We start from the raw sequence: 22,432 nt of genomic DNA, 5'->3' as shown, positions 1-22,432 counted from the left end.
ATCCTTTTCAGCGGGGTAAAAGTAAATTTTTCAGCGGGATTATTTTCTTGATCAGAAATACCAAAAAAAAGCAAAAAAAAGCGCTAAGTTACCCTCTCTTGTGACTTTTTAGTATAAGTGCGACTATGGATAATAAAGCAGTCAAAAATGTAAATGAAGCAGGATATACAAGTTAATAAGTTCGTAATTTTTACAATTGAACTTTATAAAAGGGTGTCATGACTGTACGTATTGATTGATAACTTGAGTCTTGGGGACTTGAGGGGTTGCGAATATAATACTTCTTGTTTTTTGGTAATACACCTTATGAAAACTGGCAATTACCCATGCCTTAATGCATGCCCACAACTACCTGATTTTAAAAATTGATTTTTTTTTAATTACAAATTGATTGATTTTTTTTAATTAAAATCAAGTAGCTGCGGGCATACATCAAGCCATGGCTAATCGTAGAAAAACCATAACAGATAGTCCGAGTGAGTGAGTGAGATAAGCCCTTTTTAGGATTGTAAAAAAAATTATGCCATTTCTTTTGTCGATAGATAAGTCTATCTATCATCGGTCCATACGTCATTAAGGGATGAAAGGTTGGATTGATTTTGGGTCGACGCGTGACGGACAATGTCCGCTGGACTCGAATGTACGATCTGTGAATGAATTTGCTTGGACTCAGAGGCGGCGAACAAGTGAAACCTAATCATAGCATATCTAATGCTATCTCCAAGAAAAATTCAGCATTTTACTTTATGAGTGTTTAGCTTATAAAATTTATGGATACTCGCTTGCAGTTGAAGCAAATACGATTATTCACTAAACAGTTTCTATGTAAGCACTTCTTTAACATTTCATAAAATTCTTCATATCAGGAATTAAGACTGAAGCGGTTCAACTTACCCCAAAAAGTTTCTGAACCTGGCCCTGGGAGAAAAATCTTTCGCTTTTCCTCCAAAGCTCTTCAACTTTGGGTTGCAACATTCTTTGGCGTGTAAAGCCTCCCATTTCATCACCTCTTGCCATGCTTGTTCATTGTTGGCATTGTGTATTCTAATAATGTTTGTCATATCATCTTTGGCAATGTCAGCACCTTGCCATCTCCAGCCCCTTCTCAGCATGGCATTCCAAAACATCTAAATACAAATATAGCTAATTAAAATTTTGCGGCCAACATTGTCAAACGGTCCCTTGAAACCTGTTTAAGCATAAAGTACCATGTTATTTCTTCCCACAAACAAACAAGTCGATTCTGAATCATTTTCTCCATAACCTTACAAAGGACTGAAGACAAAATGGTGATTCTGCAAGATGCAAGGTATTATTTGGGTTTGTTTTATTATTTATTTTTTTTTTTAATGTGAAGAAATGACAAACATTTCTATACACTCGTGAAAAAACATTTGTCCCTTGCATGGTTAATACAAGGAAGCAATTTCTCATTATAATGTAGTGGAAGATTCTTTGTCGACATAGGATGCATTTTAAAGTAACTAGTTGGAGATTTAGATATAACAGAATTAATTACATTATTTAACTGTATGATTGTGAAAGGTAGGCATATACACTCTGAACCTGGGCATGGTTCCATGAGTTCCTTTTAGATTATCATCAGTTTTGAGTTTATTCACACATTTTCAATGCTCTATCTGCCTTCTTTTTTTTTACTGTCCAGTTTAGCTGGAAGTCTTTATACCATTATGCTTTGAGCTATGAGAGGTGTCTGTTATTGCTGTCTTTGAAAGAGGAATGGCAAGATTTGCTGTGTTATTAAAAACAAAAAAACTACTAGTTTCGTGGCATATGCATCAGGAGGATTGTTTTGGATGAAAATATATGGGATTTTTGAAACTGAAGGCATCTTGGTAAGTTGTCCAATTTGCTTTGTAACTTACATATCGGGGAATAAGTGAACGTGTGTGTTAGGATAAATAACTGATGCAAAACGGTCAGTAACAAGGCGATGTTATTTTTTGTATACAAGTTTTGTTCAACATATTTGCTGACACCATAGTAGAGTGCTAAGTTATACTTCTATAGCACTATGTTCCTTCCCATGCTATTCTATAGCACTATGTTCCTTCCTATGTTATTCTATGGGACCTCTACACCTTTTCAAAGAGTGAGTACCCCCTCATATCTATGTTATAATTCTATAGCACTATGTTCCTTCCCATGCTATTCTATAGTACTATGTTCCTTCATATGTTATTCTATGGGACCTCTACACCTTTTCAAAGAGAGTGAGTACCCCCTCACACCTATGTTATACTTCTATAGCGCTATGGTCCTTCCTATGCTATTCTAAGGGTTTATGTTCCTTCCATGGTGTTCAAGGATGATTTACTCCTCTCTCTCTCTATCCCACTCAATTTGTTGTTGCTAGCTCAGTTTCATTGTGGCAGTGAGAGTGTCAACACATGAAAAAATGTTCCATACATGTCCACTATGCAGGGCAGCTGGTCATCATGTGAGAATTGTAAAATTATTGATGAGTATGATGAAAATTTCAGATTATGCAACCCGTGTAAATTACCTAAAGAATATACTGTACAAATTAAAGTTCTCATGTCAGGCCTTGTGGAGAAGTTTTTATCTTAATCCAGACGGCCTTAAAATTCGAATCACCGATAGAATAAATTCGAACAATAAGAGAGGAACTATCCTGGTATGATTGGAAGGACTCCAAAGAATGATTATAGCTTATTTCTACCCGATTGGTATCGTCGTGGCTTTAGATTGTTCTGGGAGGAGGAGCCGGGTCAGCGATTCAACTGTTGGAACAAAAAAAGAATTTGGTTTCTACGTCATCGTTGTGAAGACAATGGCTACTACGATTATAAGCCTACTGATTTTTATTTGGCTGTGACGGAATGTGATTCGCCACTTGGGGACACTGTTTGTGACATTGTTTCAAATAAGCAAATTGAAACATGTGAATTCTATAAAATGAATGAGAATAGTATCATTGACTATTCAAAGAGATATGACAAGAGTGAAGTTACACTCTATTGTAGAAAATGCGACCCTAACATTGCAGCACATCAGGATCAGTATACTGTGAATTTAAATAATCTATCTATATTAGTTGTTATCGACAAGTACCTATATCTAGTAGAAGATGAAATCTAAAGAGTAGAAAAGTTGTTTTTAATAGTGTACATACATTTTTCATTTATTAATAAATAATTTCACATTCATTTTTAGAACATTTTATTCGTAGGACACTAAAATCTATATTTAACACGCTTGTAAGTATATTTTCCACTAGAAAAGTTATTCAATCGAGGTAAGTCAACGTAAATGTTGAGAAACTGCTTGTAGGTATAGCCACGACATCTGAACATGAACAAGAGTAGTACATGAAATCCACATGTCTTAGTCGTTAAATCCTGTACTCTCCTTTGATTTTGAATAATAGTTTTCCCACTGCTTTCAACAAAGTTGCTGATGTGTGGAGTGTAGAATTTATACGATAGGTCAAGAGGATCAAAAAATTCAATATTTTTCGCTGTTTGAAAGATGCATAGCCAATGGCCTGTCTTCAAAGTCTATGGACTGCTATTAACAATGATTAGGGTATTGTTAATACTTGGAATTTGTTCAATGAAGTCCGATGGTATGCAATAGGACTTTTACTGGGACATTGTATGGATTTATACTATATACATTGATTATTTGGTTTGTGTTCATGGTGCTAGGTCTAGTAGAACACTGCCGTCGGGTGTGATTTCCCAATAGATTTCAAATTGACTCAATGATATTAGCGTGATACTCTCAGTCGAAGCATCGGCAAATGTGCACTCTAAACGTACATTCCCTGTTCGTACTATGCTCATATCCTGGGTCCCCGACAAGTCCAAAACAATTACACCATGATTTTTTTTAAACATTGAATCGGTTATTCCATTTTCAAATAGTTGAGTCATGATCTAGGGATTGTATGGTCAACTCGTACAGAGTTCTGTAGGATTTTTTGTCAAATGATAGAGTGTACAGTGGAATACCATTCACTTTGCACAAAAGGCCAGATATACCGAAAAAATTAAAATCATGGGGGGATTCAGTCCAGGATCCAACAGCACTGCTACTCTTCACAAAGGCCAAAGCCAATTTTGATGGGATTTCTCCATTTATAAATGATGAATCGGTATAGCTACGAAAGCCGGTGGCAATTTGACGTTGATTGGTGATTGTATGGGGGACAAGAAGTTTAATGTTGTTGCCATTGGCTCTTAGATTTTCCACTGCCAATGCAACAGAGCTCATAACCTGTTGTTTTCGGACGTGGAGAATTGCCGATGTGATAATGACATTTGCATCGGGTGTTGCAGGAAGTGTTTTTCTCAAAATGAAATTCGATGGGGCTAGTTGAAACTTTATGTCAATCTTGACAATGGGGGTAGCCATTGGGATATACTGAATATCTCATGATTTAATTTTCCAACTAGATGATACTCTTTGATCACTGCAGCAGTCAACTAATCGTCAGTATCAATACCTGATCGATATTCATAGCCCAGTGATTGTCCTCTCAACTCCTTGTATGCCTTTGGCGTCTTCATCATAAATTGTATGTAGCTTGCATAATTCGATAAATTATTGCTAGTGCTCACCAATGTTCCATTAATAAATACATTAATTTGTTTGAACAGATTGTGTAGAATACAGTTTTCGTAGGAGAGACCATAGGCAGCAGTTGGAGTTGTATTATCTGACTTTTTCTTCACCGCAACATTTAAATCAATAAATGTTGATGACAAATCAATGAAATAGTCTTCATTGGAAAATATTTGAAAGTGTATATTTTCCGAGAGGGTTTACTAGGGGTGAAATTATTCATAGTAGCCAAACTTGACACTGACATCAACATTTTCAGCATTGAACAGATTCAATGAGGAACTGATCGATGGATGCGATTCCTTGTGGGGGAGATAAGTCATCTTAAGAGGAGAAATACTTCTTTGATCTAACAATCTTTTTCTTCTTCTTCTTATTGGTCTTAGTTGTTTTATTTCTCAAAGTCCTTGTTGATGTCCTTCGCTTCCCGCCTGGGTAGAGACTGATGAGTGAATGACGCGCACGCATCCTTTTCAATCCCTTCTCATTTTTCTGAGATTTTAATTTTTCACCAACGGCTCTTGCTGAAGATCTAATATTTTCCTTAACACTCTCCTTGAAATTTTTACCCGACCCCCAGTCCTGTAGTGTTGAGGCAGCAAAATTTGATGCAGCAGGTACAAGACATTTTCTGGCAAGAGGTAGTGCAGAACGAAATAGCCTAGCAAACCAGCTACCAAGACCATAGCCAGACATTGTAGTACGCCCCTTGTAGTAGTTCAATCCATTGCCTATTTGACGTGGAATCAGAGCACCAACATAGCAATTGATATCGGGACAGACAAATGGAATTCTTCTATTGTTCATTTTAGAAGGTGCTGGTGACGTCGACTATGGGTCGAAAATGACATGTAATCACTGCTAAACCTTTTGTTATTGCTAGAGGATCACCCAATTCACTTCTTAGTGTTAGCTGACAGAGCTCCAAATACGAAGTGTTTACAGGAACATACTGAAGATGCTTTATATTATAGTGATGAACAAGTTCATGGGTTGTTTTTTCGTTCAAGAACACGTAGGAGGGGGACATTTGAATTACCAACTCTTGATGTTTCCACAAAGGATGCATAGAGAAATATGCAAGAGTCCGAGGCGAAACCAGGTGGATAGTCAGCAAAAATAACTTGATCTATCCCGTAAATGGTGCCAGTGTTTTCCCCATTGATCATATTCTGTTTAAAGCCGAGAACGTCTCTCAGATTATCATTGAGAATAATCATTTCAGTGTCAAAAGGTGAGGTAATGTAAATCCTATCGTGTTGCTTTGAATAATTGAAATTAAATTTACCCGTCCTTTAATATTAAATTTTTCTATTGCTTGCACGATAAAAATATTTCGTACTATGCTATGATACATATTTCTAGTTTAACGGTGCATAATCGCTAGATTCAAGTACTTCAGCCCGTTAATAGTCGAAAAAGATTGGACGGTTCGATTATACAACTTTTATGTTAAACACCCAATTCTTACTCAGCAAGTTTTAGATATTTTGAGAATAGAGTCGACAAGAGCCACTTCATACTTTCCGTCATCGAATATGATGGCGGGGGAGAGTTTCGTCCAAAAATCACTTGTTTTATTCATGTCATTGTAGAGAGGATCGGAAACGTTGGACATAAAAGTTACATAGAAATCATTAGGCATTGTCAATATCTTCAACACTGATCCAAAAATCAAAATCAAGAGTTGTATCCTAGCCACCGAACAAGTAACTGTTTCCTACCCCTGTGAGTATAAGTCTTTAATATCTTTTCAATTTGATAGATTTAACTATTATTTTTAACTTTTTGTAGTTCAGAGTCATAAAAGCCACCGAGAATCTCTTCATCTTTGGTATCGCGCAAACGATAAGTTATGGGTTTAGAGTCTAGGAATTTTGCCACTTTAAAAAGTTCTGTGGACCACAAGTAATTACCCTTTTCAAAAACATTAGTTGTTCTATTAATTCGGACAGTATCACCAACATTGAATTTTTTCTTCTTGACACTCGTTTCATTGGAATATTGTTTAAGAAAGGTATCAATTGTATCATAATCAGAATGATGAACTTCCGTTGGGGTTGAATTGGACAATGATCGATGAGGTCGTTGATTATAAATCAACATGATTTTATCTAAATCATGAATAAAAGCTGATGTATTTTTCAATGTACAATATCTTGAAATTAAAAGTCGAATAATTCTTATCAATCGTTCGGCCAATGCAGCCTTTATAGGGCTATGACTATGAGAGCAGTGTATAATATTTCGCTAGTACTTTTGCAACATGGGGATTAAGAAATTCACTACCGCGATCCGTTTGAATTTTTTTATACGAATCCTGTTCGAGAATACTTTTAAAGGCCTGAGCAACTTCAACACCTCTCTTAGACCGCTATGGAATGGCATATGCGTAGCGACTAAAAACACTGATTGCAAGTAGAATGTACTTGTACGGTGTATTGTGACGTCTTTGAATCTCATCTAGAGTTAGGAGATCTGCTTGCATTATATGCAATGGGAAAAAGGGTTTAGTTTTTCGATAATGATTAGCACAAAGTCTATGATTCCTATGCAGAGTGTAACTTGATTCATTTTGTAGATAGCCTTGCACACTTTTAGCGTGAACACCAGTGACTTTGGAAAGAGTGGTAGGGGGAACTTAAACTCCCCACTTCACCAATATTTTCATAAACACGTTACAGAACTTCAACCATTGTGTACGTAATCGTATAGTGTAACGTCCGCTACCCTTTTGTATAATGGTGATTGGTGGTGGTTGTGGTGATGTCGGCTTGACACCTCTTCGCCTTTTTTTAGTTATCAGTGGTGTACTGCTGCTTCTTATTAACAAGTTTCCACTAGGTGTGCTAGTATTTTCCAAAATTGATCTAAAATCTTCTACTTCTTCTTCATGTTCATATTTTAATGGTGTTGGTGCATATTCATTTAATTTTTTTAGAATTTGCCTATTGCTAATAAGGCTTTTGGGGAAGTTTAATGTATTTATAAAGTTGTATAGATGAGTGTTAAATGATAATAGTCCTTTACGATTTGTAACCATATCATAGATCAAATCAAGTAGATTATAGCTCTTGCCTTGAATTATAATCTCTTTCCCATTGCTATCAACTTGAATATGATCTTCACCACTTTCCATGAGATGTTATGAGTCGTGTACTTTGTTCACGATGAGTGGGGCAATAGATTTCCAATTTTCGATACAATTGAATCCAATTCCTCCTTCTTTAACTGTGTTCCAGAAGCAGCAGCAGCAGAATCATGAGGAGATGATTCTTTTTTGTGATTAATACCACTGGCCTTCGCACGATAGGGCTTATGTTTGTGCACTCGGCGAAGTACATCATGAAGTAAAAGCAAGTTTTTTCTCATCCTTAACATTATCGTTGTCAATGAATTTACTCAGATTGTCCTCAAAGTGTTCCACGGGTGAGAGAGCGAGTTCTATTGGAGTCAATTTATAGGGTTTGGCCATTCTCTAGAGAAAACTGTTTACCAGTCCTGCAATTATTGGCAGTAAAAGCGTGAAAAAGCTACCACCCGCCTGAAGAAGACGTTTCTTTTTAAAATTCTTTCCTTTGTTTTTAGAGGCCAATGTACGTACAATGGAACGATGTTGCTTTGCCTGTTGCTTAACTACTTCTGGCAGGTTGAACATTGCCCTCGGTCAAATTTAAACAAAGCTCAGATATCAGATTAATGAAATCATTGTCAACACCATGTTTGAGTCTGGCTTTCCTAAGTGGGGGTTTTGAAGTGCTTAGAACTGAAAGTGTCATGATAGCACCTAATAGGTCTTTTTACTGTTCACGGGGAGATATACTGTAATTTTATTGTCAAAAATATCTGTGACTACATGCAGATCCTCGGGTGTATTTTGATTAAGATCCAACAGGATATAGCCTTAGGGTTTATTAGTTGCCTGATTGTATGCTGAGGGCAGAAATTTAGGTGCCCCAAGATATATTTGTTTATTGAGTTATTAGCGAGCTACAATCACGAACAACTCTGTAGATGATATAGTAGGTGCAGTTCAATGCAAGTGTTCGCATACATTTGCTCTGATGAAAGAGATTGTGTAGAACCAGAGTAATGGAAATCTGTTCATGATGAGAGCGAACGGTGAACAATTGCAGCATTTCCTGGGACCATTGTTCAAAATAGATTCAGCCAGAGATTCAGCTAGAGATCGTCAATAATCAGCCAATAGTTTGGTTCAATAATGCTGAAAACATCAAGTCCCTGTATGAATTGTATCTGCACCAACCCCGCCGTGCCAATTGCTTTTATTTTATCGTATGACTCCTGCCAAATACTGTAACAATAGTAGATTTTTTTTCGGTTTTCCACAAAAATTTTATCACAATTTTTAATTATTTTAGTTAAGAGTGTTGTTTTGCCTGACATTGACGGGCCACACAGAAGAGATCTAAATGGTGTTTTAAATTGATATTTTCTTCCTTCAACAGTTCACCTAGACAACTATCTGTAGACTATAGTTGTCTAATGACTAAATAATTTCCCTATTACTAGTCCATTCAAGAATAATGAGAAGAAGAACAAAATCAATAAAGAATCATGTTTCCTGTATTATAAAAAAACAGCACTTTACAGAAAACAAAGAAAAATACACTTAAGATTTTTTTTTTCATTTATTTATAATAAAAAAACATTTATTTTAAAAATGCACTAGAAAAAGCACTTTAATAAATATACTTTATTTATAAAAAAATACAACCTTTAATAAAAAAAATACACTTTGAATAATTTCACTTTTTTACATCATTTTTTTTAATTTGAATGCAACATGTATATTTACAAAAAAAAATCTGCTCTAAGTAAAAAAAAAGATAACTTTGGTAGTGGCGGCACACCCCCCACTGGCGGCCGGCCACCCCCCCCCCCGGGCGGCGAGGCCCCCACCCCCAAGGCCGTGAGGCCCCCCCAAGGTTTTGGGAAATTTATTGGACTTTACTCAAACCGAGACTCTCCCAAAACATCAAGTCCCTGTATGAATTGTATCTGCACCAATCCCACCGTGCCAATTGCTTTTATTTTTTCGTATGACTCCTGCCAAATACAGTAACAATAGTAGATTTTTTTCGGCTTTTTCACAAACATTTTATCACAATTTTTAATTATTTTAGTTAAGAGTGTTGTTTTGCCTGACATTGACGGGCCACACAGAAACGATCTGAATTGGGTTTTATATTGATACATGTTCCCTTCAACAGTTCACCTAGACAACTAACTGTAGATTATAGTTGTCTAATGACTAAATAATTTCCCTACTACTAGTCCGTTCAAGAATAATGAGAAGAACAAAATCAATAAAGGCGGTGCGCCCCGTTGGCGGCCGGCCGCCTCCCCCCAAGGTTTTGGGAAATTTATTGCACTTTACTCAAACCGAGACTTTCCCTATGGATAACACATTCGGCTCGGTCGGAAGTTAAACGGTGCCCCAGGAGGAGGGTAGGCACACCGTCTTGACAAACATAGACCTTGTCGGAAATGGTACTCATGGCAATTTTTTCTATATTTACAGTGAAGTTCCTGTAATTCAGTGAACGAATTGCTAGCAATTTTGCTCGTGGAATTGTAATTTCAACAAAACAATTCCTATAGATGTCCATGTCGAAATTCTTATCCACATAGCACGTGGGTACTCCTTTGCAACGTTTCTTGATTTCCTCGTCGTGTGTCTGTATAAAGTACACCTTCGTACTTAAAGACATACCACAGGAAATCATGTCGCTCCCCGTTTCTGATTTAAAAAAAATAAAGCTGATTTGGCGCCTGACGTTTTACTAGCTCTGGGTAAAGCCCACTTCAAGTGGTGTAGTCCATCAACGAGCTGGTGATTTCACACTGCACCAAATCATCAGGTAGGTTTGGGGTTTTTACTTTTAGCAGTAGAGAATATGTGTCTCCGTAGCAGAACTCTACTTGCTCCTTCTCTGGCCACTGTACCCTAGCCACATTGTAGTAGAATTCCAACATGAGCTTTTTAGAGATCTCCAAGATCGCACTGCCTACAGCAATATTTTTATTCAGGACAATGGTTCTTTTTTTCCTATTCAATAGTACCATGTCCGGGCCAATGATTGTAAAGGAAGTGTAATTTGGATCGGCAATAATTCGAGCACATTGTTCGGGATCGGTAACGAAGTCACAACGATTCCTATTGCGAACACTTTCGCACATTTTACCAAAAGCTAAATTTAAGATGAGCTTATAGATTTCTTTTTCGGCTTTTGTCTGCGCTTCAGAACGTTTCTTGACAAAAGTGTCAACAAACGTTTTAAGATAGGGTTTTTGACTAAACTGGAGGGCTCTGTGAACCTTTGTGACGTTGAAACCGTTGTTGCACATCCATTGTAAAGCCACATGATGTACAACAATATTTTTCTTCGGCAGAAGGCTAGCAATAAGTTTTGTTTTGAAGGTGACCAATGCAATCCGTCCACCTCGACTAAACAACTGTTGCGGGGGCTAAAAGAGTCCCTAGTCACAGGTCAATTGATGCATGGAAAAACAAAATCCTTTAATGAATCGTGAAGCTCAACTGGTATCTCCCCATCAATTTCAAAAAACCATCCAACCGGCCCTTTCTCCTCAACACTGTCAATGTTGGGGAAATTGGGGGCTTGAGGGTTATTGAGCCATTTATAGTCATCGCAGAGTAGCGCATAATGGGACATGGCCGAGGGGTAGAGAGAATTCATATCAAGGAAAACTGCATCTGATTCTGTCCCCGTCTTCTCTCCAGTTGGATCAGTTTCTAAGATTCGATCCCCGTTAAAAACGTATCCACCCCTCCTTGACCTCTCGATGAACAGGTGCTGATCGATGTCGGTGATCAGTCTGATTTTTCCCCGTTCATTTTTAGGATGAGGTCCATTATCAGATGAGGAGATGAAAAATAATATCCCAAATCAAGATTAAATTCCCCATAGATTTTTTCCGTATTTTGAAACGTCATATCTAACAGACTTAACACATCATTCGATAAATACAGCTTGAAGTAGTCAAACCCATTTTTACACCCTCCCTCTGTCCAAACTTTTTTTTTTAGCAAAACTGTTCATTAGGGGTGCTCCTACGATCGTGTAGACTGTCGTAAAACACTTCAATAGATGGAATAGTTTCGTCAGCGAATCTTGACAGGAAAAAGTAATAATCATAAGTACATATTCCATTAATCGTAAACAAATCATATAAATAATTCGCAAATTATTGCTTGACAAGGGGGAAAGCGGTGCAGCCGTCATCATTTTTCTGCGCTTGAATTAACTCACTCAATGATTTAGGAAAAAACTGTAGGAATCTAAAAACAAATTTTATTCGCGTACTCAATGTCGTCTTCAACATATCTCCACAGAAATTCCAAAATAAGCAACTTTTCCGACGATTTAGGAATGATTTTGTAGGAAAAGCTGTCTATCACCCATGCATCATCCACTGTTCCATTTCTTTGAAGATGTGCCATTGCTGGTAGCACATACTTCAGATCGTAGTTAGAATTATGTATAAAAACCGGAAGAAAGAGTTGCTGTTTAATTTTTAAATTACATGAATTGTGAGTACACCCCCGAAAGTTACTTTTCCCTATTGAATTGGGGTCAATAAGATGATTGTGATCCTGTACCTCGTCTTTTGGGCAAGAGCACCCCTACAAACCAAACAAATTGTCCCCTTTTCTAGTGCCAGTTGCTCCTTATCTGATAATAACATTGGGTAGTTGGTGTGACGCAATCGTGAAATTGCACCGTTCGCTGTTTTTATTAAAGACACCAATAACTTCTCCATGCTACTCTCCTCATCCATAGTAAAAAAAACTCTTCCAATTGCATTTTATTGCTGGAATCACGACGGGCATGCGCATAGGAACACGTAACTAGTTTGTGTTCCTTGACTATATTTGGCCTTGATTGGTCCGATACCTCCACCAGTATTGATTCGCAATCCAAACATACTTTATCAACCTGTAGCAGGGAATTTCGGAAGTTTTTAAATTGTAAAGTATCTTTGCCTTCTGCCGGCATTTCTATTCTTTGATTGCCATGAATTTTGCAATATCTCATGTGATCCGTGAATGTTTGTTCAGATCTAAATGGGGAAAGGCACATGGGGCAATAGTGAAGTTTCCCTTTCTTCACACCTTGAGATAAGAGTCGACTTATTGCCATAGCGGGGAAAAAATGACCATAGGAATTTACATCTTTGGTAGGCTCATAGACAACCCAAGCCCAATTTTTAACATTATCTACCAACGGTGTCCTAACTGAATATAAAACCCCTTTTTTATTCGGTTTCTTTCCCCCATTTACAAATTCTGTGTCATACTGGAGAACAACCACCCCCAACCCGAGATTTTCGTTTGCTTTTTCAAATGTTTATCTCTTTTAAGGACACCGGATACTTTCCCTCTAAACAATCAAAATTTAATTTAGGGAAATTTTTTCCACCGTTTCGTGCAAGGCCGTCGAGATTTTTCATTGTTGACTCATCTTCCAATGTTTTATGGGCTGCTGCTAAAAATGAATATTTAAAGCATTGCAGCCCTGTGTCAAATTTGAAACTCTAAACCCCTTTGGTAGCCGACAAATCTGGGTGGCATTTTATTTGTCGACTACTACCCGCCCCTCTTAAAATAAAGTTTTTTTTTAAATCTATTGAGATTCAGATTCATATTTTCAATGTATAAAACGGTGGACCCGCTTCCCCTCTCGTTAAATGTGTCCAAAGTTGATATTAATTTATAGACCCAATTGAAAAAGTTACCCTCAAATTCATTTAGACCAGGGTAAAAAGTTTGATTGCCAGTTGAAAAATGAAAATAAAGAATGTCCCCAGATGTCCCCTTTTGTAAATAAACTTTTTCATTTACCGATGCTTTAATCCCCCCCCCTGACCCCCCCCCCCATTTCTGAATCTGAATCTTAATAAGTGCTCAAATTTGGTTGATGTAGGTATGAAGAACATTTACAGTGTCTGTTAAAATGACAGCCCCGTCAACCAGGTTGTCCTCGGGGGGATTAAAATCTGTTCTCTGTGTTTTCAAGTGACCCAGAGCAAATTCTAACAAATAAAATTCACGTAGTTCCGGGGACGCGGCACTATTTTCATGTCCTGCACCTATTTGCACAGGACCCAATTCACTAATAATAAAGTCATCGTCAAAAATGTCCCCGGAAACATTAGATCCAACAATTTCCATAAGACTATTCATTTCTTCCGTTGTAAATTGAAAATCCGGGGAAATAGTAAACGACGTACCTTAACTAACATCATCCGGCGACAGTAGACAATTACCCATGATATTCTGAAGTCCTGGGCCAGGGAAGGCAGTTGTTTTTGTAGCTTCCCCCTGAAACTAAAATTAATGGATTGAGTTTTTTTTTCTTTGAGGAAAGTTTTATCACAATTATAACACACTATTTATTTTTTATTAGTTGGATTTGTATTCATATTATTTATCAAACAAATGCTGTTTTTTTCCTTAATTGGTTTCGTATTTATCAAACAAATGCATAAAAAATTACAAATTTTGCTTATAGCATTATTTATAAAACAAGTGCATAGTAAATTACAAAATGTGCTAATAGCACAGACACAAACGTTCACACACACACACACACACACACACAAACACGCGCAAACACACACACACATGCACACACATGCACACGTACACGCTCACACACACACGCGCACACACACATACACACACGCACACGCACACATGCACACACAAGCACACACACACACGCAAACACACACATCGCAACGTTTGACCAATAGCAATAAAATACGGTAAAAAAAATCAACTCAATAATTGTCTTAATACTTCATTAAAAAAAACTGACTTTTTCCCTACAAATCTAGCCATCCATAAAAAAATAGCGATCAGACTAGAAGCAGATTCCTTTTCCTATAAATCTACCCGTTTAATGTTGTTGTTTTTTCTTAATTGGATTCGTATTTATCAAACAAATGCATAATAAATTACAAATTTTTGCTTATAGCATTATCTATAAAACAAGTGCATAATAAATTAAAAAAAATTTTAATATCACAACCGCACACGTTCACACACACACGCACACACATACACGTACATGCTCACCCACACACGCGCACACACACATAATCACGCGCACACACACACACGTACACGCTCACACACACACATACGCACACACGCGCACACACATCGCAACGTTTGACTAATAGCAATAAAATACGGAAAAAAAAATCAACTCAATAATTGTCTTAATACTTCATTGAAAAAAATTGACTCTTTTTTCCTACAAATCTAGCCATCCATAAAAAATAGCGATCAGACTAGAAGCAGATTCCTTTCCCTACAAATCTACCCGTTTTTACAAATCTACTATTCGTAATAGCAATAAAGTAAAGTAGATTAGGTAAAATGCCTACATTTCCAAATTCAGACTATTGATGAAGGCTGGATGGCCCTGATAAAGCATGATGGAAGATAGATGGAGCGGTGACGTTCGTTTCTTGCAAATATATAATGGTGACTGTGATGTCACTTGCTCGGGGGGTTGGAGCAGCGGGTCTCAATAACATATGAGCAGACATTCACTCTCTTTTCAGCTTTTTACCTGGCTGCATAGGGGCTGGCACGGATGGAGCTTGGGCAGGCAGCGCTGGTCTGGAAGGGATGTGGGTGGCTTCCGATGGACCAGCTACCTCCAGTTGTTGCGTTGGTGTAGCGCCATTAGCCTTAGCTTGCTCTTGAGGGGAAGGCACGCATTCTTCAAAATTGTCCTTAAAAAGAAGAAAAAATTTAGTATGGAAAAAAGATTCCCTTTTTTACAGAAGAAAAAATTAGTAACCCCGCTGCATCAAATCCAATACAATAATTTAAAATATAGATCTAAAAATAGTCAGCCATAAATATGGCAAAATTAAAAGCTAACCAAACACTAAACTTCAGTGTTGCGTGTCAGAATGACCACATTAGTTTTCTTGCCAAAGGGTATACGTGTCTGCACAAAGAATCCCACCTCCCCCCTTACTTTTCATGCGAAGAAATAGTTTGTTTTTCACCTTACAACGAAGGTGTTAGAATTGATATATTAACCCCCGTCTGTTTCTGGAACCGTCCTTTTTGTAACAGGATTAAACACAGATGCTTTTATTTAGACCGCAAAAGAAAGCACACTCTATTTTTGGTAATGGGAAAAGGACATTTTGAACGTAAGAACTATTTCTAATGAATGAATTAAACTCGTAAACAGAGAGGGGGGAAGATGGGGTTTACGTAGTGGAAAAAAGAGCGTATTTTACGTTTTCTATCGACTATAATCATCATATTGTAGAGTTTGTATTGGTGGAGGCGGGGGGGGGATATGCCCTGAGTTTTAGTTTACTGGAGGGATGACTATGTACAATGATTTTATTTGGAAATAAATTAAGAAAATTTACTAAACTGAACTCACGTTATAAATCGATGTAGACATAGCTTCAAAGTCAATAATATCAAATGTGCTATCCATGGTGTGTTAAAACATTATGAAAATTTAATCGTAACGCATGAGCATTTTATACAAAATCTCAAGGACGAATGAAAATCACTCCTTTTTATTTGAATCCAATTACCAATCAAGTTATCGTGTATGGAGTAGCCTCCGCTGTCTCTGATTGGGCCTAAAAATGGGTGTTGCCTCAAAAAGCAGTCTGGTTTTGTTATAGAATCTCGAATATACTCTCAAAACGTGTTTGACCACTTTATAGGTTTGCCAGCTTTTTAAAATGTCCACGTGGAACTGTAATGCATATTCTTGTGAAATTGATATCAATAGCAAAAAAACCAGTCTGATTGTCTTATACAATCTCGACTATAGTTTCAAAACATGTTCGATCACTTTATAGGTATAAAAGGATTGGTCGCTTTTTACAATGTGCACGTGAAACTGTAGTGTATACCATGTGAGGGGGTACTCACTCTCTTTGAAAAGGTGTAGAGGTCCCTTAGAATAACATAGGAAGGAACATAGTGCTATAGAATAGAATGGGAAGGAACATAGTGCTATAGAAGTATAACATAGGTGTAAGGGGGTACTCACTCTCTTTGAAAAGGTGTAGAGGTCACATAGAATAACATAGGAAGGAACATAGTGCTATAGAATAGCATGGGAAGGAACATAGTGCTACAGAAGTATAACTTAGCACTCTACTCACCATTTGCAGGTCAATTTATAAAAAAAAAATTATTTTTAGGGTCAAAACACAAACTTAGGTGAGGAGGGGGCGGGGGGGAGACAACTGTCATTTCAACATGTAAATTTTTCAACAAACTTTCCAGATTTATTAGATAGTTTGCTGCCCAAAAAGTACAAAGGAGGGAATGCTTGTCAGTAAACTAAAGATGCACATGGGGCAGGCTATAGGGAGTCATGTCAGAGTTATGCAATTGCCTTTCTTAGGTATGGGGTCTGGTGAGGGGAACTTATTCATAGAGGGATTGTAGGAGTCAAGTCTTACATAGAGGAGTATACGGGTTAGAGTCCCAAGTGGGGATAGTAGGAGTTACGAGAGCTTAGTGCATTAGATTTGTTAAGTTTTGTCAGTTCACTTGTTGGTTGGGGTGAGCTGGTCTATGTTTCTTTTCCTTCCAGGGCACCAGATAAGCATGAGTAGGTCTGTTGTATCACTATTTGAAGAGCTCGGGCATTTTTTTTTACCTTGAAAATTCAATTTTACTATTTGGAACGTGTGGCTTCTTGCAGTTAATATATAATGGTTGCCCATGCAGTTAGTTTGTCCAGTGTGCTCAATGTTACTGCATCTATAGCACATTCAGAGGTTCGAGTTAAAAATGTTTGATATACCTTAAAGTTTCAGGCACATCTTATTGGATTGGCTTGAGCTTATAAGCTTCCCAATCGTTTTTTTTTTTTGGGGGGGGGGAGGGATAAATACACAGATATATATTGCAAGATCAGTGTTTTCCTTTAAGATGTAGAATTATGATTTACTGGATATTAGCCATTTGCATGTAGCTGATTTTTGGCATTTCCTTAAGATAGTCCCTCAAGCAGCTCATTTTTGAGAATACGCTGTGAGATTTTACAGAACTATTTGTATCGGGTTGGAGGAGGTGTCTAATATGTGCATTTAACCGGAGCTTTCATTAGGTTTCATTTCAAATTAGGCATTAAATGAGCGTTTTATGCTAATGTTCTACCTGCAAATTTTGAGTCGTGACTGCTTTTTAAATTGGGCCATCACAGTTAACTTTTATTTAAGAAAACGTTTTGATGATATAAAAAATTGAAACTCTCATGAGGGCCATCTATTTTATCTCAAATGGGAGGCCAATTACTACTTCCAGGTAAGGATGGAGACTAGAGAATTGGTGTGAGGTGGTACCTGAATGGTCACCTTTCTCTTATGATGTTTTTTCCTTTTCTTTAGCTCATAGAGGGTCTTATGGAATAATTCTTCCTCATGTATAGTTAGTTATTAAATAAAAAAAAAGTTTTTTTTTAACTGAAAGAAAGGAGTGACATTAAAACTTCAAACGAACAGAAATTATTCCATATATGAAAGGGGCTGTCCCCTCCTCAATGCCTCGCTCTTTGCGCTAAAATTTGACTCTTTCTCACAACTCTATTTTTTAAAACAATAAAAAACTAGCGTAAAGAGCGAGGCATTGAGGAGGGGACAGTCCTTTTCATATATTGAATAATTTCTGTTCGTTTTCAGTTTTAATGTCACTCCTTACTTTCAGTTAAAAAAAAACTTGTTTCTTTTATTTAATTTCTGAACATTTTTGATTTAATGTAGCTTTGATTTTGGCTCGTACACAAATAATTAAAACGAAATTTGCCTGCTAATTTTACTTCTTTTTTTAGCTAGATGGCTTTCTCGAAATTTTGTTCTGACGTAACTTACGAATTAACTTAACGAACTTCTATATTCGTATATTTTTATGACGTATATTAGGGGGTTCGCCCCCTTGTCAATACCTCGGTCTTTACACTAAAGTTCAATTTTGTTCCAATTCTTTAAGAATGACCCCTTAATCGCAAAGTCCGTTAATTAGAATAAATAGCTCTGATGAGAGCACAAAAAAAACTTTAAAGTAAAGAGCGAGGTAATGACTAGGGGACGAACCCAATAATATAAATAATAATTTCTGTTCGTTTTAAGTTTTGATGTTGCTCCTTACCTTCAGTTGAAAATTTTTTTTCTTTAATTTCTGATCGTTTTTTTTAATAATGCTGGGATATCCGGTGCCCCCTTTATAGCAATGTCCCTTCCCCCATGGAGATCCTCCCACGTAACCCCCGATCCAGCCCACCCTACTACTAGAAACCCCCCCCCCCTGAAGACTTCTGTATACACCCCAATAACCAATACTATATGTAAACATTGTGCAAAGTTCATAACTTGCAGACCTTCCTCCGGGGAATCTGGGGGATTAAGTGTCCTCAAACACATATTTATTATATTTTTCGATCATGCTGAACAAAATGGCTATCACAAAATTTTGATCGGGTGACTTTGGGGAAAAAATGAGCGTGGGAGGAGGCATAGTTGCCCTCCATTTTTTTTTTCACTTAAAAAGGGCACTAGAAGTTTTAATTTCCATTCGAATGAGCCCTCTCGCGAAATTGTAGGACCACTGGGTCGATAGGATCACCCCTAGGAAAAAAATAAATAAATAAATAAACACGCATCCGTGGTCTTTCTTCTGGCAAAAAAATACAAAATTCCACATTTTTGCAGATAGGACCTTGAAACTTCTATAATAGGGTTCTCTGATACGCTGAATCTGATGGTGTGATTCTCATCGTACTTCTATGACTTTTAGGGGGCGTTTCCCCCTTTTTTCGGCAATAAGGCAAATTTTCTCAGGCGCGTAACTTTTGATAGGTAAGACTAAACTTGATGAAACTTATACATTTGAAATCAGCATAAAAATCTGATTCTTTTGATGTATCTATTGGTATGAAAATTCCGTTTATTAGAGTTTCGGTTACTATTGAACCGGGTCGTTCCTTACTTACAGTTCGTTACCACGAACTGTTTGATATTTGTATCTTCTTTTGTCACAGTTTCATCTAACTCAGATAATATGAATTAGACCGGCACATAAGGATTATTGGGGAAAGTTCTGGGGGAGTTCTTAGTATTGGCTGTTGGAAAAACTACAAATAAAGGAAACTGATGTGAATCTTATTTAGACCTTATTTAGATCCAACACACAGAATGGGGCCTCGCCCCCCCCCCAATCATAAATTTTCTAGTAATCTGGACACTTCTTATTCAAATTACCAAATTATTTTTTTTTTAGTCATTTATCTATCCATCCCCCTAAAAAAAAAACAAAAAAAAACATACGTACTTGCCTAGTAGGACGCACGAGGTCACAAACCCGAACAAACCCACTAAAGGATGGACGGTCCGGCAATTACACCACGTGTATACTAGAGACTGAGCACTGGATTTAGCCTTACAGGACAGAATAACAGGGATAATTAATGGCAAAACATATAATTAGCCGAATATTTCATCTTCAAGTTTCAGGTTGAATTAATGTTCTAATCTAATGTTCAAATTCACTTCACGACACTCAAATTAACTGCATAATCTTCGTCTAGGAAAGTTTTAACTTCTCATTTAATACAATATTCTTCCAAAGACCCAGCTGTGTGCCTTAGGACAAAGTTAATCAATCTAACTCTTATAAAACGGAGATGGGACACAATCCTGCTACCCTTTTAATTCCTCGCTGAACTAAATACTAACTTTATTACATACTTTGACCGCAGTCAATATCCGTCATACATAATGCTCATCACTTTAGTGCATTAATCTGGTATACCATACAAGGGAAAGATCGTCATTAAAGCTTTCCCATCAGCGGCATTAAATGCCTATTCAAAATATATTAAACTGAGGAAAAAAGGGGTCTGGTGAGTAAAAGATTTCTCAATTATTAATCTGAGAGTGAAATTTGGTTGACGCATCCTCCCCTACCTAAAACCACAGCACTCTTGTCTAAGAACTTTATATACAGCAGTATAATAAGCACCATCATCCTAATTAATTAGCTTCCAATAGAAATCAAGCTAAAGCCTATGTAATTATTAGCCTCACTCTTCTCACCTTTCTTATAAAATAGTTTTCCTAAGATCACTAGGTACTTCCCCTTTTTCGACAATCATATTCATAATAGCATCCCATCTCTGACTTTGCAACCTCTTTATTCTTAAAACTTGGTTACTACGCTTTTAGCACATAAGGCCTTATTGTTTCTAAAAATTTTTTCAGTTGTCTCTAACCTAAAATGTTTAACCGTCTCTGTCCCTTAATCTTATTATTATTATGTTATGCCGTCTGACTGCATCTTCAAAAATCTCAGCAATTTCATCCAAGACTTCCATTTCAGATCCCCTTAATTTACGCTTTCATGTTTTCTCTAATTTCCTCTTATTCTCATAAGATCTGCCACTTAAATACCTCCTTGTCGAACCCCCTCTCCCTTATACCAAGCTTAAAGCGTTTTCTCTAATATTCCTAGGTGCTTTTCTGAATTTCCTCCTTACGGCATCTTCTTCTACTTCGCAAACTATTATCGCAAAATTAATCTATCCCACATTATCAAATTCCAAAACTCTACAGCTTAAGATCCAGCTGTCCATGGAAATTCCCCCTTGTGTTCTAATTCTGGAGACTATCAACGTCATATTCCGGAATGTAGCTACCCTTTCTATATTTCAGTTTCAAATTAACTTTAGACACTATTAGATGCAAGTTTTTACTTTCAGCGCAAATAACAGCACTCCTATATGCCCAATATCATGTATTGATCCATTCAGTCTTCGATCTTTGTGTGACATATCAATAAGGATAGCCGTCTTACAATTAAGTGACAGCCATGCTAGCTTAAGGGCGAATTTATGATCGCATACCATATCAGTTGCAACTAGATCATTGTGCTAACAAATTACAGCAGTCAAACACCATTGCTATTTTCCAACCTTTTACCAAATTACCCTAAGCTAGGGTACCATATATTCTCATTCATATGCAATTCATTATTCCTCAAGTGCGAAGAGCTGTAAATACCCAAGGATAATATTGTCCCACAGACAATCCTGTATACAAAAACCCAACATTCCTTATGGTTCTTCGGAATATATTGACAATAGAAAAGCAATAGAAACCCGCTAATCATGTTTTCCTAGAAATTAGTTTCCAAACAAAATGACAATTTTTGCTCTGAAAAGGTAAAGCAGAAAAAAAAATTAAATAAAAAACAGTATGTGTTTTATTTACAGTTGTAATGCTTAGCACCCCAGTTGTTTTTTGTATCGTGTAGAGATCACTTCAAAGGAGCCATGCATCTGTGTTCTTAAAAAATTCTTTCAATCTCCCATCTTTTCAAATTCAATATGCCGTTCACCTGTTCTGATATTTGCAAGCTTATATTTGCTTTCATATTTCCGCCCAATGGAGTCCTCTTGGAACTAGGCTTTCATGCTGATGTCATTATTAATATTTCACTGACATTTCTTAGGTTTATACCTAGCATCATCAACGCCATTTATATAATTTGCAAATATTAAGCAAGGTGCCTCAGTCTCCTAGATGTCTGTAAGATTCATGTTCATTGTATATTTAGCCATTGGTTTAGCATTATAACTGCTTTGGAGCTACTATCTGGAGCTCTACAGCATTGTTGCCATTATTCTTGTTAGATGCTTGATCACTCTTTCTTTGCTCATGTATTGCAATACTTTTTCTATTATTATTATGGTTGCAGCTATAGCTGCAA

The 22,432-nt window shown here is 37.0% G+C and overlaps 1 protein-coding gene across 1 annotated transcript in view; it reads right to left on the bottom strand.

The window, feature by feature from the left end:
- The window catches only part of Cchl (Cytochrome c heme lyase), a 37,708-nt gene that overhangs the window by 2,607 nt on the left and 12,669 nt on the right, over positions 1-22,432 (bottom strand). Inside the window, 1 exon segment of the mRNA XM_089099943.1 lies at positions 895-1,127. Coding sequence (XP_088956069.1) covers positions 895-1,127 — 233 coding nt within the window.

The sequence above is a fragment of the Artemia sp. Qi Xiang Cuo genome, chromosome 14 (genome assembly GCF_049724085.1).
Source record: "Artemia sp. Qi Xiang Cuo chromosome 14, ASM4972408v1, whole genome shotgun sequence".
Taxonomy (NCBI): domain Eukaryota; kingdom Metazoa; phylum Arthropoda; class Branchiopoda; order Anostraca; family Artemiidae; genus Artemia; species Artemia sp. Qi Xiang Cuo.
The sequence above is the reverse complement of the archived record's forward strand: the minus strand, read 5'-3'. Positions and strand labels throughout refer to the sequence as shown.